This window comes from Lagopus leucura, unplaced genomic scaffold (assembly GCF_019238085.1).
Source record: "Lagopus leucura isolate 7727_CA_CO unplaced genomic scaffold, USGS_WTPT01 Super-Scaffold_100001, whole genome shotgun sequence".
Lineage (NCBI taxonomy): Eukaryota > Metazoa > Chordata > Aves > Galliformes > Phasianidae > Lagopus > Lagopus leucura.
This window is the reverse complement of record NW_024962262.1, coordinates 46343220-46365816: the sequence shown is the minus strand read 5'-3', so window position 1 is coordinate 46365816 and position 22597 is coordinate 46343220. Positions and strand designations below refer to the sequence as shown.

At 43.0% G+C, this 22597-nt stretch overlaps 1 protein-coding gene across 1 annotated transcript in view; it reads left to right on the top strand.

Moving 5' to 3' along the window:
- The first annotated feature begins 2911 nt into the window (after positions 1 to 2911).
- Positions 2912 to 22597, top strand: part of SLC9A2 (solute carrier family 9 member A2) — a 31784-nt gene continuing 12098 nt past the window's right edge. Inside the window, exons 1-5 of the mRNA XM_042866783.1 lie at positions 2912 to 3185; positions 8485 to 8948; positions 13698 to 13948; positions 19651 to 19868; positions 20751 to 20953. Coding sequence (XP_042722717.1) covers positions 2912 to 3185; positions 8485 to 8948; positions 13698 to 13948; positions 19651 to 19868; positions 20751 to 20953 — 1410 coding nt within the window. The remainder of the gene's footprint in view (positions 3186 to 8484; positions 8949 to 13697; positions 13949 to 19650; positions 19869 to 20750; positions 20954 to 22597) is intronic.

The following is a 22597-nucleotide window of genomic DNA, read 5'->3' as shown; positions in this document are numbered from 1 at the left end:
GAGGAGAGGAGAGGAGAGGAGAGGAGAGGAGAGGAGAGGAGAGGAGAGGAGAGGAGAGGAGAGGAGAGGAGAGGAGAGGAGAGGAGAGGAGAGGGAAAACAAAAAAGGAGAAGAAATGAGGAGAAGAAAAAGGAAAAGGAGAACAAACAGCAGCAGTGAAAAACGTTTCCCATGAGAAGAGCTCTTCCATCACATCTGTGAGCTTTAGCACCTTCCCACCCAATGCCTTCTTTCCCCTCTTGTGGCAAATTGAAAACCCTCAGTTTGTTGGTCAAATGGGCATTATGAAGTGTTACTAGAGAACATGGCAATTGTGAGTCATGCTGTCTTGATCTAAACAATTCTTTTCCACTGACATTATTGAAGCTAATGCTCAGTTCACTGTGATATCCTAAGGCACAAGTCAGATAACTGGAGAGGATGTGTAGCACTGCTCTTTTCATCAAATCACAGAATGATAGAATCATAGAATCACAGTATCATAGTATCATAGAATCCTCAGAGTTGGAAGGGACCTCTGAAGGCCACCTGTTCCAACTCCCCTACAATGAACAGGAACAGGTTGCCCAGAGCCTTATCCAGACTAGCCTCATTAGTCTCCAGCGGTGAGACATTGACCACAACACTAGGTAATAACCTGTTCCTGTCTCACCATCCTCACTGTAAAAGATTTTTTCCTTATATCCACCCTAAATCCACCCTCCCTGAGCATGAAGTTAGGACAGCAGTTACTGACACTTTTGCAGCAGTATTTTCCAGAAAGATTTTCTTCATTTGCAGGAAAAGTCATAAGAAGAGACATGGATCTTATGATTTTAGAATGAATTCCATTTGTGATTTACAGTATGGTTTGCATGTGAGAGAACACTGTCTACTTCCTTCACCTGAAGGTTAAGCTTCTCCTCTCATGGGCAGTATTCTGACTAGATCTGGAGATTCAGGAATGAAAGAGTATCATAAACTCATAGAATCACAGAATTGTTTGGGTTGGAAGGGACCTCAAAGCCCACCCAGTCCCAAACCCTGCCATGGGCAGAGCTGCCCTCCACCAGTTCAGGTTTCCCAGGGTCCCATCCAACCTGGCCTTGAGTACCTCCAGAGATGGGCCACAGGTTCTACGGGCAGTCTGCTCCAAGTATTTTTTTTTAATTTTTTTTTAAATTTTTTTTCCTTGCCCCTATAAAGAGAATGTCCTCAGAAGTACCAATGTTCAGTTGTTTCCCTCATTTCAAAGAATATACTGTAACAAGTAAAAGGATGTGTTAAGCTATCGCATGCAACCATAGGGCTAGATGATGTGTATGCCGGCTAGAAATTTAAATGTGTTCTCCTGAATGAGTTGTATATAAAATAGAAAAGTCTTTTATTGGTGACATGCTTTGAAATTTGTCATCAGAACCCCAGGTTTAGTGCCCTGCTTTTAGGCTCTGGGGTAAACAAATGGTTGCCACAGACGTTCCTCAGTGCCACATCCATACAGTTCTTCAGCACCTCCAGAAACCATGACTCTACCACTTCCCTGGGCAGCCTGTGCCACTGGTTTTGGTTTGTTTGAGGTCAAGGAAGATAGATAGACTTTGCCATAAAGTCATGTACAGCGGTGTGTGCCAATAAAGATTTTATTAGTTTGAACTTTGGAATACCACATTACTCATAAGTGATGATGTTGTGTGTAAATCCATTGTTTCAGGAAATACAGGAGGCTAATGCTCAGTGTAATGTGAGAGAATCCTTGCCCTGCTGAAAGATGAGACCAATTTCCGGTGCCTTCAGCACGAGCAGCATTTTGCCAGTGACATGTTCAGTAGCAGCAACACACACACACACACACACACACACACATATTTATGCAAACATATTTATGCATACATGCATGTAGGCTGCACCGAAAATAGTGCCTTTTATTTATTTTCATGGAAACTACAATAAAGAGCATAATAATATTATGTGACAGAGCAAATTCTCAACAAACACTACTTTTCAACATAGTCACCACTGTTAGCTACGTGTTTTCACCAGAAATGAACAAGAGCCTGCGTGCCATGCTCATAAAAGTGACACCACTGGAGGTGACCCACTGTCACCACTTCTAAAGGCACCACCCACTACCACACTGTGCTCACATCCAGTGTTTGGTGTCCATAAACGTTTAGTAAGTGCTGATGAATGTTAATGAGTGCCATTTTTGCATGTGGAGGGATTTGATGACACACCTGTGCTCCATCCGCGCTTCCACGTCAGACACCATTCTGTCAGACCACCCCTCTGCTGCCATCTGTCACACGACAATAGCATGTAATGGAATATTGGTGGGAAGGTTCAGCCTCTACTGCCATCCCACCCACATCTGCCTCTGATGTAATGGGCCAGCATCATAACATAGGAGGCATTACTTCTGGAGCAGCCTCCACATAAATAAACATATATGTGTGTGTGTGTGTGTTCTCAGATTTTGGCACTGTATGGGCAACAGACATAATATATAGCAGTTAATATATACACATACATATTTTAGATACAGTATATTCTATACTATATAGCATACATATAGATATATATACACGTACACATCCATCGACGTCTGTAGCGCCTCACTCCCTCCTGCCGTACGTACGCACACACGCACATACAACACTCCTTTCGACTAACTCAGACTTCGGCACTCCGGCGCCCGGCCCCAGCACCATCGCGCCGTCTGACAGCGGCTGGGCGGCGGCCGGGGGCAGCGGGGGCGGCCCCGGGGCTCGCGGAGAGCCGGGCGGGGGCTCGCCCAGTCACCGGCGGGAGGCGGAGCCGGCGGGGCCGCGGCGGCGGCAGGTGTCCGCGGCGCTGGCGGCGGGATGGTGGCGGCGGCCGGCGCGGGGCCGTAGGGCGGCGGCGGGACCGGCAGCGGGGCGGCGGTGGGGGCACCATGGGCGGCGGCGGTGGCGGCCCCCCGCGCCGCGGCGCGCCGCGGAAGCTGCTGGCGGTGCTGGCGGTGCTCGCGGCCACGGTGGCGGAGGCGCGGGGCACCGCGGGGAGTCAAGCGCCCGGCGCGGCGGCGATGGGTACCGGCACCCCGCCGAGCCCCAGCGGCACCGCCTTCGAGGAGACTCGGCTGCACGTCTTCACCTTGGACTACCCCCACGTGCAGATCCCCTTCGAGATCACCCTCTGGATCCTGCTCGCCTCCCTCGCCAAGATCGGTGAGCGCGGCCCAAGGGGACTCCCGTGCTCCGCAGCCCGGGACCGCCGCGGGAGCCCGGCGCGGGGAGCGAAGCACCGGGCGGGGGGCGCGGGGCGGGGCTCCCGGGGTCGGCGATGCCACTTCTCAGCGTCACGCCCCGGGACGGGCTCGTTCGGAGGGTTTGAGGTGGGAAGGTGTAGGTGAGCAGCGGTTACCTGCAGCCCGCTAAAGCACGGGCTGGTAGGATTGGAAAGCTGAGAGTTCAGCCGGGCACGGCAGGGTGTTCCTTGATCGCTCTGCTGCCGTCGGAGCTCTGTTTTCTTCCTCTTAAAATAACACCGGCTATAATGACAGTTTCCTAACAGAACAACAGATCGATGGAGAGCAAATATTTATGAGGAAGACTCCTCGTTGTACTTTCCCCACCATTCACTCGTGTCCCGAGAAAGATAGAAAGTGCGGCACTGAATGAGTGAGAAAGGCTGCTTATTCCCTCATGTGGAAATTATTTGTATTGCATAGTTTCACTGTTTTGTGTGGTTTACAGACCGTGTGTCTAATGAGCTTTCTGTACCCCAGACCGAATTAACAGGTACAGCAGAATCATCTAAAGATGTCAGGAAAATGCATACTAGAGACCTATTTTAGAGTCAGTAAAACTGCATATGATGGACTCTGTCTCAACTAAAAGATAATGGCAGGGATAGAGCTGTGGAAACCCAATAAAAAGGTCTGCACTTCCTTGGTTTAAATGGGAAATCTCATTTTGCGTCACAGATTTGGCTGGTCCTGTGGGCAGCCAGGAGTTGGACTCGATGCTCCTTGTTGGTCTCTTCCAACTCCAGTTATCCTATTCTGTGATTTCAGTCAAAGCTGTGGTCATACTTTGATAGAACAGCTTGATAAAACTTTGACTGACTTCTTTTGACATTTAAATGGGGTCACATTATTTACACATTACATGTCAGGTAGTTGAGTTTCTGCAAAAATGAACATTGCTCTCCAGCCACAGTCAGCATTGAGCTGGGGGCCTGATCCTCCACCCCAGTACCTCACTGTAGCTTCATTGCTTTGTGCAGAAATACCTTTATCTTGAAGCCAGCCATTCAGGCTGCACATCTGAATGCATTAAAGGTGCATAATTAGCCTTGAGAATGAATGTAGGTGTTTGCAGAATCAGGATATACTTCCAGAGTGATGCACTCAGATAAATCATGAACCGTCATGGCCAGAACTTGAGGGATTTGGGAAAGAACTCAGCCAGTCGAGTGCTGCAGATTTGCTCCAGCTTCTGAGCCTAGATACAGCAAGAACTATTGAATCAACTAACACTTTGTTTGCTTCATTAACAATGAAAGGAAATCCATCTGAAACATGTCAGCACATACATACGCAGTAATAGATTCTGCAGGACTGTATACATTGTAACTGTCATGGCATTTTGCTAGTGCGCTGGCATCTAAAAAGTAAGAAAATCGGAGTTGCCTACTTTTACTTCCCAAGCTGACTGCAGAGCAATGAATAAGCTAGGAGTGTAAATGAGGAGAAATGCCTATAATTGTCAAATCCCTTCAGCTACACCAAACGAAGGCTGATGTGGCAGATGTAGGGCACTGTCTTTGCTGTTAGCAGCATGCTGCAAGCAACCAGGGCCAGGTCCCAGGTGTGGCCACACCAGCTCCACCACGCCTACCTTAAGGGCCCCGGCTGTGGGGCTGGAATTAGGAACATCCAGTTCTGGCTCCCAGGCTCCGGCTGTGCTCCTTATCCAGTGACTGCATCGCGCACACCTGCCCAGCGCGGGATCTCATTGCTCCCAAGCCTAAGTCTGTAAGACAGGGTGGTTTGCCTCAGTTCAAAGGGATGGAGAGGAGTGTTGAGCTCCTTCTGCAAGGCAGGTCTCGGGGACATCCCTCTCTCCACGTTTCTTCCAGGCAGCGCAGGCATTCTGCCTGTGTCGTGCCACCTCGAGGCGCGCACTGCCCAGGAAAGTTGGGTGCTTAATCTGGCATCACACATTCCTTTCTGGGGCTGGGCACAAGGTGCTTACTTATAACACTGCTGAGCAGCAAACCTTTATGAACAGAGCCCTGAGTTCTGCTCAGCTGTAGGAAGCATGGAAGATAAGGTCATGTTTAATAACAGCACTCACCACATCCTTAGGATCCCGAAGAACTGTATCCTAACACTTGCTTACTGCCTTTTTGAAAGAAAATGCATGTTTTTGCAGAAGTGCAGTTTGGTTCAAGTGGAAGCATTCGAAGATATGCTCTTTGTTACGAGGGATATCTAACTAAAAGGCTTCTCAGATCTCCTGATTGTAGACTAGGATTATCAAGAGCACAAAGGACAGCATAAGAAAGGAAAAGTTGTCAGGGAGATCCTAAGCATTTTGGTGAAGTACATAGAAATTAGGAGCTTAGTATTTATATTCCAACAGAGAGCAAGAGCACCTTTTGAAATCTAAGAAATTGCCTTGAGCAGAATTGCTAATTTCTGTCTACCTCTAGTTACTTATCTTGTGTGGTGATACCTTACATGAGGTGTGTCAGTAACATGCTGATGAGCTCACAGGTGCATTAGGTGGAATCCAATGCACCCCAAACATGCTGTAATCTCTAAGCAGTGAGACTGGTCTGCTTACTGCCCCGTATTGCTGAACTCCTGTGCCCCTAAACTTAGAAAACGTTGTCTAACTCACCCAGATTGTTGTTACTTATATGCTTAATCACAAGCACAATTAGAAGTGCTGCCTCTCAGACCTGACCTGATGCCCCATCCCTGGAGGTGCTCAAGGCCAGGTTGAATGGGGCCCTGGGCAGGCCTGAGCTGGTGGGGGGCAGCCCTGCCTATGGCAGGGTTTGGGGCTTGGTAAGCTGTGAGGTCCCTTCCAGCCCAAAGCATTCTACAATGCCCTTCCAGCACTTCTCTCCCTAATAAAAAGTTCTTCTGAATAAAACTGTTCAGCACCTGAACCCTGAGAGTTGGACCACTCACACGTAATCGAAAGTACATGTCTCGGTGGCATTGTCAGCAACAGAAAACACTGGACTTCACCCAAGAATAGAAAACCAGGACTCCAAGGTCCTTTCAGCTTGAAGAATATTGAACTTGCACATTAGGCAATGCCCAGTGGCCTGAGGGTAAACATCTTCCATGCTTCTACTGCATAGTCAGGAGTCCAAGAACAAGGTCAGAAGAGGAGAAAGTAGCTATGATCTTGGTTTCAGCCAAAGGTCATTCATGTGCTGCATAGTGGTAGCCCTTCAAGAATGAGGTAGAGTACCAATTGCTCTGGGAAGGTATGAACTATCTAAAGAGTGACTTGTAAAGGAAAAAAACAAGAAAAAGATTTTTATTTTATGTTCATAATAGACATTTCATTGCTTCTGCATTAGACCTGCTTGGAAGCTTTTTTTTTTTTTTTTTTTTTTTTTCCCTCATTAAAGCTGCATTTGTATAAATACCCTTGCTTTCATTTTTTATTGAAAAAAAATGTTTTAAGATACTTTCCAAGGGCTTTTAAATCTTCCAGCAAAAACTGTTTGCTCAGGAGAATCTTCTTAATCACTCTGTCAGAAATTTTGGCATCCCGCCACTGCAGAAATGAAGACAGACCATAATATGTTCAAGTGGAAGTGTCTGAAAGGTGAAGAGACGAGTGTGCAAGAGGCAATTCTTATCTTCCCAGGGTCATTACCTGCTCTGCTCATACAGCAGACTGGATCCTAGTGATTCCTGTTCCAAAGAATGATAGTGAATTTAGCAATCCTAATGCGTCATAAGGCTGTTTCCATATATTAAAAAGCACTCTGTTCATCCAGAAGGGAGAAAGAAAGGAGGCTTGAGCTGCTTATTTTTAAAAACAGCTTTAATAGTTATTGAAAACATAAGTAAAATTCTGTAGATTAGAGCAACTTCCCCCTTAGTCTTGTTTAACCATTTGTTTTCCATAATTGTAAAGTCAGGCTTTCTTTTGCCTGGAAAAAAATCAGTGATGAAAGGAGAATTAACAGAATAAGTGCTACAAGATACAGAAGCCTCAGACTGGGAACCTGGATGCGAACTGTTCCAAGTTTGCAGAAGTTTAACTGTTTCGACTCCAGGTGTGAATTTTACTGAAATAGTTTTACTGAAATAGACGCCCGTTATTACCACACCCAGTGTTTCCGCGCAGCTCTCATTTAAAATAATTTAAATGCTTTTTACTTAGGCGGGAATTGTAGGATCTTGTGGGTGTGGATAGTTTTCTATATAATTATATGGGCCAAATATAGATAAGGAGGAGCCTGGAAAAGATTGGTATCGCCACGACCTGGAATGTGACCTTTGTGCATAGGGTTGACCATTCCATTAGATTGGCCAAAGTAAGTTCCTTTCAAACATCTGTCATTCATTACTGGAAGTCACCCCTACAATAATCAACTTCTGAAAGTAATTGGAATCTTTAAATCAAAACTACATGGCTTTGAGAACTTTAGTAGGCAGTGGAACACTCAACCATTAGGTCTTCATCCAGAGCATTTTTTAATTTTTTTTTAATTTTTTTTTATCACTGTGCACAGATTTTTGCGACAGACTCTTGGAACTACCATAATTCATATAATAGAGAAGGATTAATATAATAATACAAGATGCAATTTATTGTCCCTTTATAGAAAACATACGTCTTTTTGTTGTTGTGAAACCAATTTGGAGGCTCTGTTAAAGAGTAGTGTGGCTGATGATGCTTCCTCATGGTCACTGAGAAAGTACCTTAGCTGAGTGGATGCAGGTCATATGCTAGTGCCCTTGGTTTTCAGACTGAAGAAACCTAAAAATAAAAAGAATGTGTTTGTTTCTTAAGTTCCTTTGTGAAGCTGTGCACGGAGGAAGGGGTAGTTATCCTGACTTTTTTTTCTCTACCTAGCTGTCACTTGCCCTTTAGAAGAAGCCTTTGGAACGTGTTCCTGTTGGATTCTAAGTTACAAACAGCCACAGCAGTAACAAAACAGCAACTAAAGAGCTTGAAAAAAGCAACAAGAAACGACAATGTAGTTTCACAAACAAAGCATCAGTTGCTCTACCAACCTAGCTATTGGCAGGAAACTCTAGCTATTAAACTGCTTCTCCATCAAATTAATTGAATTAACTATGCTGGATGACAGGTTTACATTGGCCTGTGATGGTGGTCCATTTCAGTCTTGTCAGTGAAAATGAAACTGCTCTGCAGTTGATGTTTGTTTACTACAGAGACTAAGATAACAGAATGTAGAGTAGTTGTTTGGATTCTTTGCAAATAACTTTTTCATTTTCTTGTGTTTGAATTTCCTTTGAAGGCTTCCATCTCTATCACAAGTTGCCCTCAATAGTACCTGAAAGCTGTCTCCTTATTCTGGTTGGATTGCTTCTTGGAGGGATTATTTTTGGAGCAGAGGAGAAGTCCCCACCTGTAATGAACAGTGATGTGTTTTTCTTATATCTCCTACCACCAATTGTACTCGATGCTGGATATTTCATGCCAACTCGTCTTTTCTTTGAGAACTTTGGTACTATATTCTGGTATGCCGTGGTGGGCACTCTTTGGAATGCCATTGGCATTGGAATTTCACTTTTTGGAATTTGCCAAATCAGTGCATTTGGTTTGACTGATATCACCTTGCTGCAGAATTTGCTCTTTGGCAGCCTTATTTCAGCTGTGGATCCTGTGGCAGTACTGGCTGTGTTTGAAAATATCCATGTCAATGAGCAGCTCTACATCCTGGTGTTTGGAGAATCGTTGCTGAATGATGCTATAACTGTGGTAAGTTACCTGATAAATGATTAGTTGATTAAAATGATAAATGATTGCTTGTATGCCACTATGTGGCCTGTTTGAACGTATGTGGTTATTGCAATTTGCCAAAAGAGGAAAATCAGTAAGTGCTAATGCATCTACGTAATTCTCTGAACTTTAGATTTAAGAACTACAATAGTCTAGCTACAGCAGAGCAATGAGTAATGGTACCATATTTGTTCAAGTCATTTTACTACCTGACCTCTTTAGTTTCTGTACGTTTGAATTCTATCACTTCTGTAATCTTAAACTGGAGGCTTGCCTCGCCTGCAGAACTAATTGGATGGGACAGGCAAAAGGGCCAGTGTGAGGTGTTCTGTGTATTCTTAGGGAGAACGGGTGAGTTATTGAGCTACCATGAGCATGGGATCCAGGCAATGCCAGGTGTTCACATGTGTCTGTCTGGTTCCGACTGCCCAGAGCCCACCTGTACATTCTCCCAAGTTACAGATGAGCCAGGAAAGCCACCTGGAGGTAGCAGTTTCTAATCATTAACCAGCTGCATTAGGTTTGTGGTGCTGACCCGAGGACAGAAATCTGTAAATTCCATTAACACTCCCAGTGCCCCTTGTTTGTACCTGATGACACTTTGTCTGGAACATTACTCCCATTTATCTATACCTTACTTGAAATCCTGCCTATGTTAACTATGTCATGGCATGCTTTATGTTTGTGAGCCTTGGAAATCCATTTTTTTCATATGACAGAATGATCAGGAAGGTTGATGAATTGGGTCCTCGCCTTCACTTTCTCTGGCTTCTTATCAACTGTCCCACTCCTTACAGAATTCTGCTGCAGTTTTCCCCCTTTCTGGGGCATTCCCTCACCTGCTTAACACCTGTGTGTCTCAAGCTTTTAATCCGAGCCTTGGTACTGATAATTTCTTATATGCCCTGAGGCGTACTGTTCTATACAGTCTATGCTTTACCAGACTCTATGTCGCATCCCCTTGTGTGGCCTTGACTTGAAGCCTAGCTGTACTCATCAGCTTATACCTGCATCTGCCTGTTACTACTGAACTGGCACCTAAGACAGTCGGGGAAAACAGTGGGTGTAAATTCTGAGTTTCAAACAGTTCAGCCATGGCTGTGTCTGTCTATACTCACTCTTAATGAGCACACATAAAAAGGAATCCTTTTTGTATTATTTTTCAAAAGGAAAAAAAGGGCTACTTTAATGTTAGTAAAAACATTTTATTTTTTTTATTTTTCCTTCCAAAATTGCTTTTTCTGATAACAAAATCAATTGCCTTTCTACAGGAACAGCAGTTAATCTAGCAAGTTTTGCTAGCAAAGCACTTCATCTTGATGGTGGAAATGTGTGTACATGCCAATGCCCAGTGGTGGGATACTTCATGGCACCTTTTTCTTAGGCGCTGGCATGGCACTGATTTGTGGCTTTCCTGTAGGCATCATTGTTGCCTTCTTCAGAGTTCTTTCTCACGAAGTGCCTGCCCAAGTGCCCCACAATGGGGAGAGGTACTCTCAGGAACCTGTAGGGCCAACCCAGCAGGTACACTGGCTGTACTTTTATTCATGGGAACTGAAAGGGATTTAGAGTCTGTTCAGTCTAAATTCCCAGCTATTGCTTACCGGTGATTCCGGGCAGGAGACCAAGTGGTTTCCACATGCTAAGTACTGGTCTGTTAATGGCTCCTTGTTATGGTTTTGCACACCTGCAATCGTGCTTAAACTCAAATTGCAACTCAGGCCATCTCATGAGGCTGCTCTGGAGTGCCCTGGGTAGACCTTGCTCCTACACCATGGCGGGGCTGCTGGAGCAGTCCTTGCTGCAGAGGCCTGTGGTGGGACGAGGGATGGGGCAGGAGGGGTGCTGAAGTCAGGCTGGCCTGACTCCAGTAAACATGCTTCCTAAATACTTAAAGCTCTTCATCCTGCTAATCTGCTTGCACTGCTGGGCTGCTGCTTTTCTTAGGAAAGCAGCATCATCTGTGCTTTCCCTTTTCAAGAAACTTGCTATCTCACCTTCGTTTTAGCTATAAAGCGGGGTGTACATTCTCAGAAATTTCGGCTCTGCTGTGCTTCTCATGTGGCTTTCATGCCTAACTGGTTTCACAATTTGGATGATCCCACTGGTGAAATTTTGAAGCTTGAATTTAGTTGAGGACAATATTTGGCAGTCAGTTGTATTGCTTCTCATTTGGTGCCTTACCACCCACCTGGTTCAGTGACAGCTACTATGAGGATGCTAAATGGCAAAATCACAGTTGAAGCTGAGTTTTAGAGGTTCAAATTCCAATTTTGGGCTTAAAATTACACAGAAGGAGCCAGTTTCATTACAATAATATTATTCTTGCATTAAAAAACATTACAGCAGCATTCTACCTCTACCAAAAACATTATTTTTATATTATTTATATTATTTATACTTTTGAGTAATTTCAGAATTAAAAACAACTGAAAACTGATGAAAATAAGTAATTAGTGTCTAGGAGGAGCATATATACTCTGAGACATGATTAGAACCATTAGTGACTGATGCCTCCTTGGTGTAACCTTCAGCAAGTTCAGCTAAAGGATGTTGAGTAAATCTTGAACTTGAATAAAAACAGTTTGCATGCCAAGTACATTGCAAAATGTGGCTGGTGTTACTGTTGTTTAACTCACCTGAAAGCTTAATGAGAGTTGAACTACCTGTGCAGTAAAAGGGAATGGAACCTGATTGTGATCTCATGTACAGTAGTGCAAATAAAGAACAATAAGAAGGAGATTAAAATAATTTTCTTGACATTCTGTAGTCCTAGCTACTGCTTCCAGCATGGCATGGTTTTCATGTACATTGCATTTCTTCTTTCAAATAAGTTGTGACAGTAGACTCTAGATTTATGTCTATGCTGGAAACAGGCTCCATTCTGTTTGCAGGTTGAGTTCTTTGCGGTTGAGATGAGGTGATGCTATGGAAAGTCTGTTGCTTGAGTAGGTCAAAATTATATGCTTTACAAGCAGCTGTCAGTGATCTTTCTTCAGATACTTGCCAAACATATATATAAATTTATATACACACTTATATAGTTACTTTTGAAAATGTAAAACAAGGCTTTTTGACTCACAGAAAATGATCATGTTCCAAAATCCATACCGTGGTAGATGAGATTCTGCAGGTGTCTTGAAGAATAGTGCAATACAGGGGCAATTGCAAGTGCCAAGAGGTGACTCAGGGAGACTTCTCTCCTTTCTTGACACAAAACAGCAGTTGTTTTTTTTTCAGCCTGTGATTCAGGGAGCCCTGTAAGTCTGTGGAATGAAGGGTCTTTGTAAAATGAAAAATGAAGGCACACCTTGTCAGGAGGCTTAATTCTGGTATGCTTCTTCTGGTATGCAAATTCATAAGGTCTAGAAATCAAAACATTGAAAACCAGTGGAGCATATGACATTACTTTCCTGTCCATTTCCTTTTGTGTGTGAATGGGAAATAAATATCGAGGAACAGGGCAAAAAAAAAAAGCCTTGCAGCAGGAAGGTGAATGGGTTTGCCCAGGTGAAAAATACACTTCTCCCAGGTGGACTCATCCTAAGAGCATCACGCTTATGAAGCAAGCAGCTCATGCTCCTGCTCTTCCCCTGCTTGTTGCTCTGAAGTGGAAATCAGAAATTACTGGTGAACCTGCTATGTTTGATTTACCCTTGTTTTTTTCACGCTTGTGCTGGAATATGTTTTTTTTCTTTTTCAGTTGTTCTTTCCTTTTTTCTTTCCTTTCATTTAGCTCAAAGGACCCTTATTAGTCCATGTCCTCAATTACTCTTTACTGAGGACTTTTACCTATGTAAGTCTTCTCAAATTTTGGCTAAGAAGAGCTGTGAAGCTAATTTTCTGTCATGTGAGAGAGCAAAACTGCAAAGGCGACAATTCCTTCCCTGTGTTCAAATACCTACAATGTTGGCACAATGCAAGTACTGATAAAAGATTGTTCTTTCAAATAGCATTTCTGATAGAGAAGTCTATTTGATTCGCTAAGAAGTCCATAAAGAAAGCAGATATTTAACTCCTGTAAGCTGCCCAAGCTGGTATTTGTTGTGAACATGGTGGCTAAACCTGTGACCCCAGTTTCTACTTCTGGCTTAGGTGTGCTCTGTGCTCGGAATAGGACCAAACTTTGGCCTGTACACAGAGATCATGTAGCCATCGTGATATCACAAGGCTGGAAGCACACATGTAACATTGGGCAATGCTTGAATCTTCCAAATATATCTGCAACTGTGAAAACCATTTAAGATTTTTTTAAAGAGTGATTTTTTAAAGATTGATTCCATCTTTTTAGTAGTAACTACTGATTAGAGGAACTTGGACTTTATATTATTGTTTTAGGTATAGAGAGAAAAGGAGATCTGATCGAGAAAATATTATAATCCCATTCACCTTATTTATTTAGGAGGGCAGTTGTAAGAATTTTGAAAATGAAACTGGGCAAATACACAGGTCTTCTATGGGAATTAAATCCGAATCTCGAGACAAAATATGAAGTTTGGAAAGTCCTTAAACTATTGGATTCCAAATGGTTAGTATATCAGAGAAAGGCCACTGCATGGATGCCATGTTTCATGTAATCTCTGGGGTGGCTGCAGTCCAGTGTTTCTCAAAAATGGATTCAAGGTAGACAGAGAAAGACAAAGTCCAACCATGAAGCAGAGAAATACAATGGCACAAAGGGAAATTAAGAAGAATTCAGAAACATAATGTGCTTTCTTTTTCTCATAGGTCCTGTACAATTTGTTCAAGTCTTTCTGCCAGATGCGCACAATTCAGGTTATTGACATATTCGCTGGGATTGCTAACTTCTTTATAGTGGGGATCGGTGGAGTATTGATTGGAATCCTTTTGGGATTTGTAGCAGCCTTTACCACCCGTTTCACCCATAAAATCCGAGTGATTGAGCCACTTTTTGTCTTCCTGTACAGTTACTTGTCATACATAACAGCTGAAATGTTTCATCTCTCGGGCATCATGGCGTAAGTACCCCAAACTTCAGTAGTAATAGCATCCAAATAAGAATGGGAACTGCAGAGAGGACAAGATTTTGCAAAACCCTGCCATATAGCCTCATTCCACTGTGCATGGCAGTGGAGCTGGCTTGAGGATTTGTGGCTTCTCCCATTCTGCTCCCACCCCATTGTCTCAGCTTGCCACCACACCAGCTGTGTCACTAAAACTGCCTGTGGCATCGCACCATAAACCATATCTTTGAAACGTTTCAAATTAAAAATAATCCCTAGTATTTTTGGTGGGGTTATTTTTACTCCAGATCAGTTGGGTGACCTGTGTCCTCACGAGACCCTGCCACTGGTCACACAGGCATGGCCCAGGGGTGGCACACAACGATGTGGGGGCAGCCATGGCAGGCAGGGAGTGGCAGTGGTAGCTGCAAACCTCATGAGCTGGCTTTGCTGCCGATGCCAAGATATTGTGAAACTGCATCTTTGTGTAGTCATGTGAGCAGCCAGCAAATGCCATTCAGTGGAGACAATGCATGTGTCATCCAGGCAAACTCCTGCTGCATTACAAATACAGTAAGATTTGCAGAATCTAGTCCTATGATGATATAAACGTTCAGTTTAATAACTTGATACATGTACCTGTGTGTTACAATGCTCTCTGAATACATTGTTATGTACAAAATAATATTATTCTTCCTGCTGCTAACAGATAAAAATATTTTCCCTCTGTGGGCTTTCTGTCCTGGACTTCAAAAAAGAGACAGCATAGCCTTTTTCTTGATGCTGTTTATACTCTAACAGCTTCATCTTTAGAAAGAGCCTTTATGACACTTGATATGCCTAAACGGTTTTCTCAGGTTCCAAGTAATATTTTTAAAAGGCTGACCTTCTTTAATGACTTTGTGTTGTTCTAGCAGCAAAGGTGAGTCATTCAGGATAAGAAACATAGATATTTGAGAGCCTATATGTTACTACTGAGTGTCACTAAAACTCGATAATTCCTGATTTGATAATTATCCTGTAAGAATGTGAAGATAGGTTTGATATCATAGCCCTGACAGTATAAAGTTTTCTGGGTCTGAGAAACCATTTACATGGAAACTGACGGCTGATAAAAAAATAAATATGCCAGGAAACCACAAGGGTCAGTACTTTAATGTAAGTAAAGAGCTAAGGATTGCATGGGTTTCTTTCTCTGATATGAGCCTAAATAAAGCAACGTATGTATCCACTTTGACCGAGTTCATAAATGAGCCATCTCTTTCCCCACCTTCTATTCATAGCATTTGTGTGGTTTCTAGTTTCCTCCACTTCTTAAGTCAAATGTTCTTGACATCCTATGATCAAATACTCAAAGGGCTTCAAAGCCAAATATGTGTGGCTAAACTGCACATGGAAAAAGTTGTATCAGCATGCAGGAAAATACTAAACTGGACATTCTGCATCCGGGATAAAATAGGAAGGGCAGAGTGGGAACCAACACAGTATTGCTTCATGTGGCACCAGTGAGCTATTCATTTCTGTTTGCAATGGCAACCCTTGAATGGGTGCAAAACAGTGTACGAAGCCTCCAGGTTTTTTTGTTTTGTTTTGTTTTGTTTTTTTCATCCAGCAGTATGACAGAAAATTAGTTATCTTTAAAAATCCTATGTATGTTTTGACTCTAAGTAGACTTCAAAACAGCTGAGGGAGCTGAATACCTTGGTGGCACTGGTGGGAAGGAGGAGGGAACCTCTGCAGAGGTGTAGACACTCTGATACCATAGGACATACTGCATAGCCCCATTTCTGCAGTGATGCTGAGCACCTGCAGCTCCCATAACCCCCACATCACCTTGGAGGGAACTGGTATTGTTCAGTCTGGAGAATAGGCTCAGGGGAGACCTTATCGCTCCCTACAGCTACCTGAAAGGAGATTGTGGTGAGGCTGACCTCTTCTCCCCGGTAACAGTGAAAGGACAAGAGGTGATGGCCTGAAGTTGAGCCAGTGGAGTTTCAGGCTGGATATTAGGAAAAATTATTTGTCTGGAAGAATGGTGAGGCTCTAGAACAGGATGCCCAGAGAGGTGATGGAGTCACTGTCCCTGGAGATATTGAAGAGCCAACCGTTTGGATGTGGCACTGAGGGATATGGTTAGTGGGCGTGGTGGGAATTGGCTGATAGCTGGACTAAACGATGTTAGTGGTTTTCTCTAGCCTTAATGATTCTATGATTCTGTACCCTGTGCTGTTTGCATTTACTTAGGCTTTGAACTCTGGAGAGTATTCTGCCCTGTGTTGTAGTGCAGCGTAGTGCTGATCCCTGATGCCATGCTCTGCAGTGAGTGCACTGGTCCCAGTCACTCAGTTCTGGTCTCAGAGTCAGCCTGAGCCAAATGACCTTGAGATGCCCCTTGCAACCTGGCTTGTTCCAGGATTCTGTGGTCATTTGTAGTTCAGCCTGTAGGGAAGAAATGCCCAGTTTCCCTCCTTTCACCCGTACCCCATGTGCTGAACTACTGATACCCTCTTCCTTCATATCCAGATTCTTAAAGATTCACTGCAAGGCCTCGCACATACACTCTGTGCCACGCTTCAGGCAGAAAACATGAACACGTAATGTTTTATAGCATATAAAAGACACATCCACTGAGTGCCTTTTTCCTGTGCAAGCAGGAAATCATTGGCAAAAAGGAGCAGAGGGAAATGAGAGGTGCTTTCTTGTTTCTCTGATAAGTCAGCATACTCGCTCTGGGGACAGATGATTCCTGAAGCACCCATGTGTTGTCCATGCACAGGGTCACTCGGCCAAAATATCTCCACAGCTGACTCAGTCCTCACCAGCTGCTGTGAAAAAGTGCTCTGCAGCAGAGGAAGGAGGTCCTCCTGTAACTAGAGCTGGGCTGGAATCAGGATCGGGGTGCGAAAACTACAGATGTAAATCTGAACATTACCTGCCTGGTTCCCATTTCTAATTATAATGCTGTATTTGCTGCTTACTCATTTGTTATGAAGGCAATGAAGTGGCAAGACTATTAATTTTTTTTATTATTATTATTATTATTAATATTATTATTAATATTTTTGCAACAGTGATTTAGCAGGCTGGAAGGAAAAACATTGAGACTACTGTAAAGTTAGTAGGTCAGGGAAACTTGAGGATTGAACACAGGGGCCTAGTTTATTGCACTCCTGACAGAAACTCTAGTTTGTACAGGAGTGCTCTTCAGTGGCATAAAAGGCTAAAAGGCTGCAAGTTAATTGCAACTACTGTTTTTCCCTCCATTTCTTGATAAAGGCAACTGCCTCAGGTCACATAAATCAAAGCTGGAAGTGAACAGTGATTAGCTGTGGAATAGTACTTATTAGTATTTAATAGTACTTAACAGTACAAAGAATGTACAACGCTATTTGTTATACTGGTGAATCATCTCAGCTGTCAACACTAATTGGATAAATGCAAAATGTGACTGAAAAGGATATTCTATATATAAGAGCATAGTCCCTTTAAATTCTTGTAGTTAAACATGGTAGGTGTTTTAGGTTACAGCTTGTAAAGATCCAGATTAATCTGGTGACAGATTCTTACCAGACATCTATTTCAGTGTCTCCATTACCTCAGAATCCAAAAACAAACTGTTCGGAGCTTCCTTCCTCACTCCCCAAGCTGCAGGGCTTTCCTAAATGGACATAATCATGAAAACTATTTATTTTAAGGGGGTAATAAATAGTACTGACTGTTGTGTTTTTTCTTTGATGCAGACCCAACAGCCGTAACGCTTCGGACAGTGTGCTGCAGCTGTGAGACCCTGAAATGACCATGTGTCTGAAAGGGGCTGTTTTGCAGCCTGCCTATTGCTTTCTTGCTAAATTGCCTTTACTGCCCCTGCACTTGCCCCAGTGCCATCCATACTGTGTGTGCAGTTGATTGAAGGTAGCCAGGACTTGTTACACCTGTGCAGTTAAACTTCACAGGAGGGCTATCATTGGCCGTGACATAACCTGACATATCTATAGTCCGATCAGTGCAGTCTCTGTCTTGACAAGAGCTGATTTGCCAATGAAGGAGTTCTGGAGGCTTAAAATGATAAGGAGATCTGATACCCTTCTTCACATGTACTTTTGAAGCTGCTGAACTGAAGAACCCAGGAATATTTCCAAGGCTTGAGTATATGTTCCTGGCTGGATCATCACTACATGCCAGGACAAAATCCGTGTATAGCCAAGATCCTCTACCACTTTCTTCCAGAGGTGTATGGGCATATATATATTTGGGATCTATGGTAGCATCTATTCTGAGATCCTTTTGGAGCTACTGCTCATTCTGAGATTCCGCTTTCCACTTTGCAAAAAAGTTTTTCATGGAATTGTTGGAAGTTGGAATGGACCTCTAAAGTTCACCTAATCCAACTCTTCTGCAATGAACAAGGGCACCTACAGCTCAATCACGTTGCTCAGAGCCCCGTCCATCCTGATCTTGAACATCTTCTGGGAAGGGGCATCCACCACCTCTCTGGGCAACCTGTGCCAGTGCCTCACCACAGAATCATATAATCACAGAATGGCCTGGGTTGGAAGGGTTCTCAAGGATCATGAATCTCCAGTCCCCTCCTGCTATAGTCAGGGCCACCAGCCTCCACATTTAACACTAGACCAGGCTGCCCAGGGCCCCATCCAACCTGGCCTTGAACACCTCCAGGGATGGGGCATCCACAACCTCTCTGGGCAGCCTGTTCCAGCACCTCACCACTCTCTCTGTAAAGAACTTCCCCCTGACATCCAACCTAAATCTTCCCTCCCTCAACTTAAAACCATTTCCCCTTGTCCTGCTGTTATCTACCCTTTCAAAGAGTTGACTCCCCTCCTGTTTGTAGGCTCCTTTCAGGTACTGAAAGGCTGCAATGAGATCACCCTGCAGCCTTCTTTTCTTCAGGCTGACCAAAACCAGCTCCTTCAGCCTGTCTTCATAGGGGAGATGTTCCAGCGCTCTAATCATCTTTGTGGCCCCTCTCTGGACTCCCTGATTAGAGAAATTATGCTTACTAACACAGGCCTAGAGAATGGACATATAGGCATAGTAAGCCCTATCTGTTCTTTCACTTTTTAGATGATATCCCCATTTCATTCTTTTTTGGGTGCTTTAAATGCTTAATAGCAGGTTGTGTTTTTCTCCTCTGAGGCCTTGCTCAGCTCTATGCATATGGAAAGCAGGCAGTAGCCTTGAATGGAGAAGTTTTCTGTGGCCTTGCTGCTTATGTTCCCTGGAAAAAGGAGCTGGCTGCTGTCATTGTCATCAAGGGGGAGATGATATGGTGGGCAAACTACTAATGGGAAGGGTGTGCAGTCCTGCCCCAGGGCTTAAGTTGCCATCCTGTCTGTTAGTATCTGAATAATGTCTTTCTGATGTCCTTCAGCAGCAGTAGGAGTAGCAATTCCTGTTCTCCAGAGCTGTTCTGGCTCTCCTTAGCTCTGCCTATCTCTAAGTGCATAGTTTGAGTGACCTCTGAACATCGCATGTGGATTTGGAAGATGGCAAAACTCTCCATACTCTTATGTGTTCTCAGAAAACTTCCTATCATGGAGAAAAAAAAAGAAAAAAATCACGTGCCCCAAACAGGATTTCACTAAATCTATAACTTTGAGATTTGTTGGTGATGGAATAAGTCATACTTTGTATCTTAAAGAGCAGTATGGAAAAGTGAAAAGGCAATGAAACAGAGGATTGTGTTTCCCTTTCAGGATTACAGCTTGTGCCATGACCATGAATAAATATGTGGAGGAAAATGTTTCCCAAAAATCCTATACAACAATAAAATATTTCATGAAGATGTTGAGCAGTGTCAGTGAGACCCTGATCTTCATTTTCATGGGAGTGTCTACAGTTGGAAAGAACCATGAGTGGAACTGGGCCTTCGTTAGCTTCACTCTCCTGTTCTGTTTAATATGGAGGGCACTGGGTAAGCAAGTCTCAGAGCATTTGTCATGTTATTTACAAGTGATACTTCCTACTTTTCTTCCAACAGAAAATAACAGTATTTAGAAAGTCCCATAATCTTGTTTGTAACATATCCTAGATCTCAGGGTTAGCTTCCATCTTGCCCCAAAATGAAATCCAGAAATCATTTTGATCTTGGTCCTGCCCATCTGAAGGCAGAGGCAACCAAGTTTGTTAATGAGAGTGAATGTATCTAATTACTCATTTCTTTACAAACACTTTTCTTAAAAGAATATGCTATTCTGCTCAAACTTTATGCTGAAAAATACCCTGACTGCTCCTACTCCTGGCACCTAGGCTTGCTCCCTTATACCCTGCCCTTATGTTTTCTCCAGCCTGCTGCATCTCTGTAGCCTGTGCCTTTGGTACACCACCATGCACTGATATTTTCTTGCTCCATTCCCAGTACTCCATCTTTCCTGTCTAAGGAAATAAAGTTAAGTAACTGAGTAGGATTGTGAAGATACTTCAATCACAGCACAGATTGTTGGAGGTGGCAAGCCAAAGTGCTCCAATGTAACATAACTCCCATTAAAAAAAGTAATTTAGGATTCTGGCCCATGCTGAAACAAGACTTACTACAGCATTAGAAGTGGCTGTCTCGTGGATATCAGTTAGGTGCTTCAGGTCCTAAATCAAGCTGGCCTGAGGTCACTAAATATGATTAAGAAGAATTAAAAATCTTTCTTTGGTGGTGTTTTCAAGCTGCTGTGTAACATTTTATTCCTTCAATAACATGCAAGTGCAGGTGTTTCAGAACAAGTACTGGCACTGTGGGAGATTTCAGTGTGATTTTGATTTCCTTTTTTCTCTTTCTTGCATTTTCACTTTTTTTTTTCCTCAGGTGTTTTTGTTCTGACTCAGATCATTAACGTGTTCCGGACAATACCTCTCACTTTTAAGGACCAATTTATTATTGCCTATGGAGGCCTTCGAGGAGCTATTTGCTTTTCACTTGTATTTCTGCTTCCTCCTTCTGTGTTCCCCAGGAAGAAATTGTTCATCACTGCTGTTATCGTGGTGATATTTTTTACCGTTTTTATTCAGGTAATGCCTTTCCTCTTCTGGACCTTTTCTTTCTCAGGCAAGATGTAAATAAGCTGTGGGTAGAAAAATAGATGTCCTAAATTACTGGAAGGAATGTACTTGAAGTAACATGCTTCTATATTGCTCCATGGTCATACTTAAGAAAAAAAAGCTATGCAGTCAGCGGACAGATAGCAAAACTATGTCAGATATTAAGTACTTAGGTGAATATTTAAGTAGTATTAAGCATTTAGGACCCAATGAGGTTGGAGTAGGGATTAAAGATAATCTGGGTAAAGCCCCAGTACTAATTCCTTGTTAGAATATTTAAGTTGTATGTTTACTAAGGAGCTGGGTATTGGGTGCAGAGAAGAGTGGAAAGAGGAATGGAAAGCACTTAAGGGCACTGAAAAGTGAACTGCAATATTTTAATCTGGGTGTTAAGCAGTAATATTGAATACCAGTTGAATGTCCATTCAAAAGCACCACTGATGTGAAAGAACGTGAAGAACAGATCTTTGGTATCACATTGGTCATGGAGAACTGGCCTGAATGAACAGGAGGAATGAGAAGAAGGAAGTGAACACTGACTTCGAAGGATAGAATACTTTAAAATGTGGATGTATCAGGAATGTGTTATGAAATGCATTGGGGTTTACTAAAGAGAAACCTGATATCATTCTTTGATAAAGAAATTTGAGAGTAATCTCATAAAACTAGATTATTGTAAAAGTTTCCCTTTTTTTAATTTTTTTATTTTATTTTATTTTTTTAGGGATGAGGTGGAAGACAGGGGAGCTGTACAGGAGATTATTAGCTTAACTGTTAGTAACACATAGGTTTAGCTTGGCTTTCAGGTGATTGCAAAGTGAATGAGGAAGTGAGGAAGGAGCTAGCAATTTCTCCTATAAAGGGAAATAGACATATAGGGCAGTTTGGGTCTGAGGATGTCTAGTGCAACCTCATGCCCAGAACAAGGCCATCTGCAAAACAAGATTGACTTACTCATGAAGATGGCCAGTTTTATTAAGTATCTCCATGAATGGAGATTCCCCAGCCTCTCTTGGCAGCTGCTTCAGTGCTCAACCACCCTCATGAAATAATAGGCTGATGAGTTGTTGTTGACAGAATTCCTCAAAAGGTGATTCCAGGGGATGGTTTTGTTTAATATTGTTGTTACTGACCATAACATAGGAGTTTTTTGGTGCTGATGTTTCTTAATGACGGGCCTTGGAAGGTGGCAACATGATGGCATTAAAGCATTAACAACATGAAGCATTAACTAGAAAGAAAAGAGTAAATGGGGACCAATATGATGGAAATAGAATGAACTTTAATAGCAGCATGTGCAAGTGTTGTTCTTTCTAGGACATTCTTAACTTTAATAAATAAATAGGCACCTCTCATTTGGAAAAAGAATAAAAAGGGAAAAAGACACAGGTGCATTGGTTGATAATGTGCTGGAGCTTAAGCCACCAATGCACTCCAGGCATTAAAAAGATGTATTGAGACAGGTGTTTCCAACAGAGAACAGAGCTGTGTTCTAGAGTAATCACATTGGACTGGTAAGCTTGTGTGAAAGAAGACCAGAATGTCTCGGTCTTGGCAAAATGAAGGAGAAGAGGGAATGTAATTACTGTTTATATCAGGGAGTGAACATCAGGG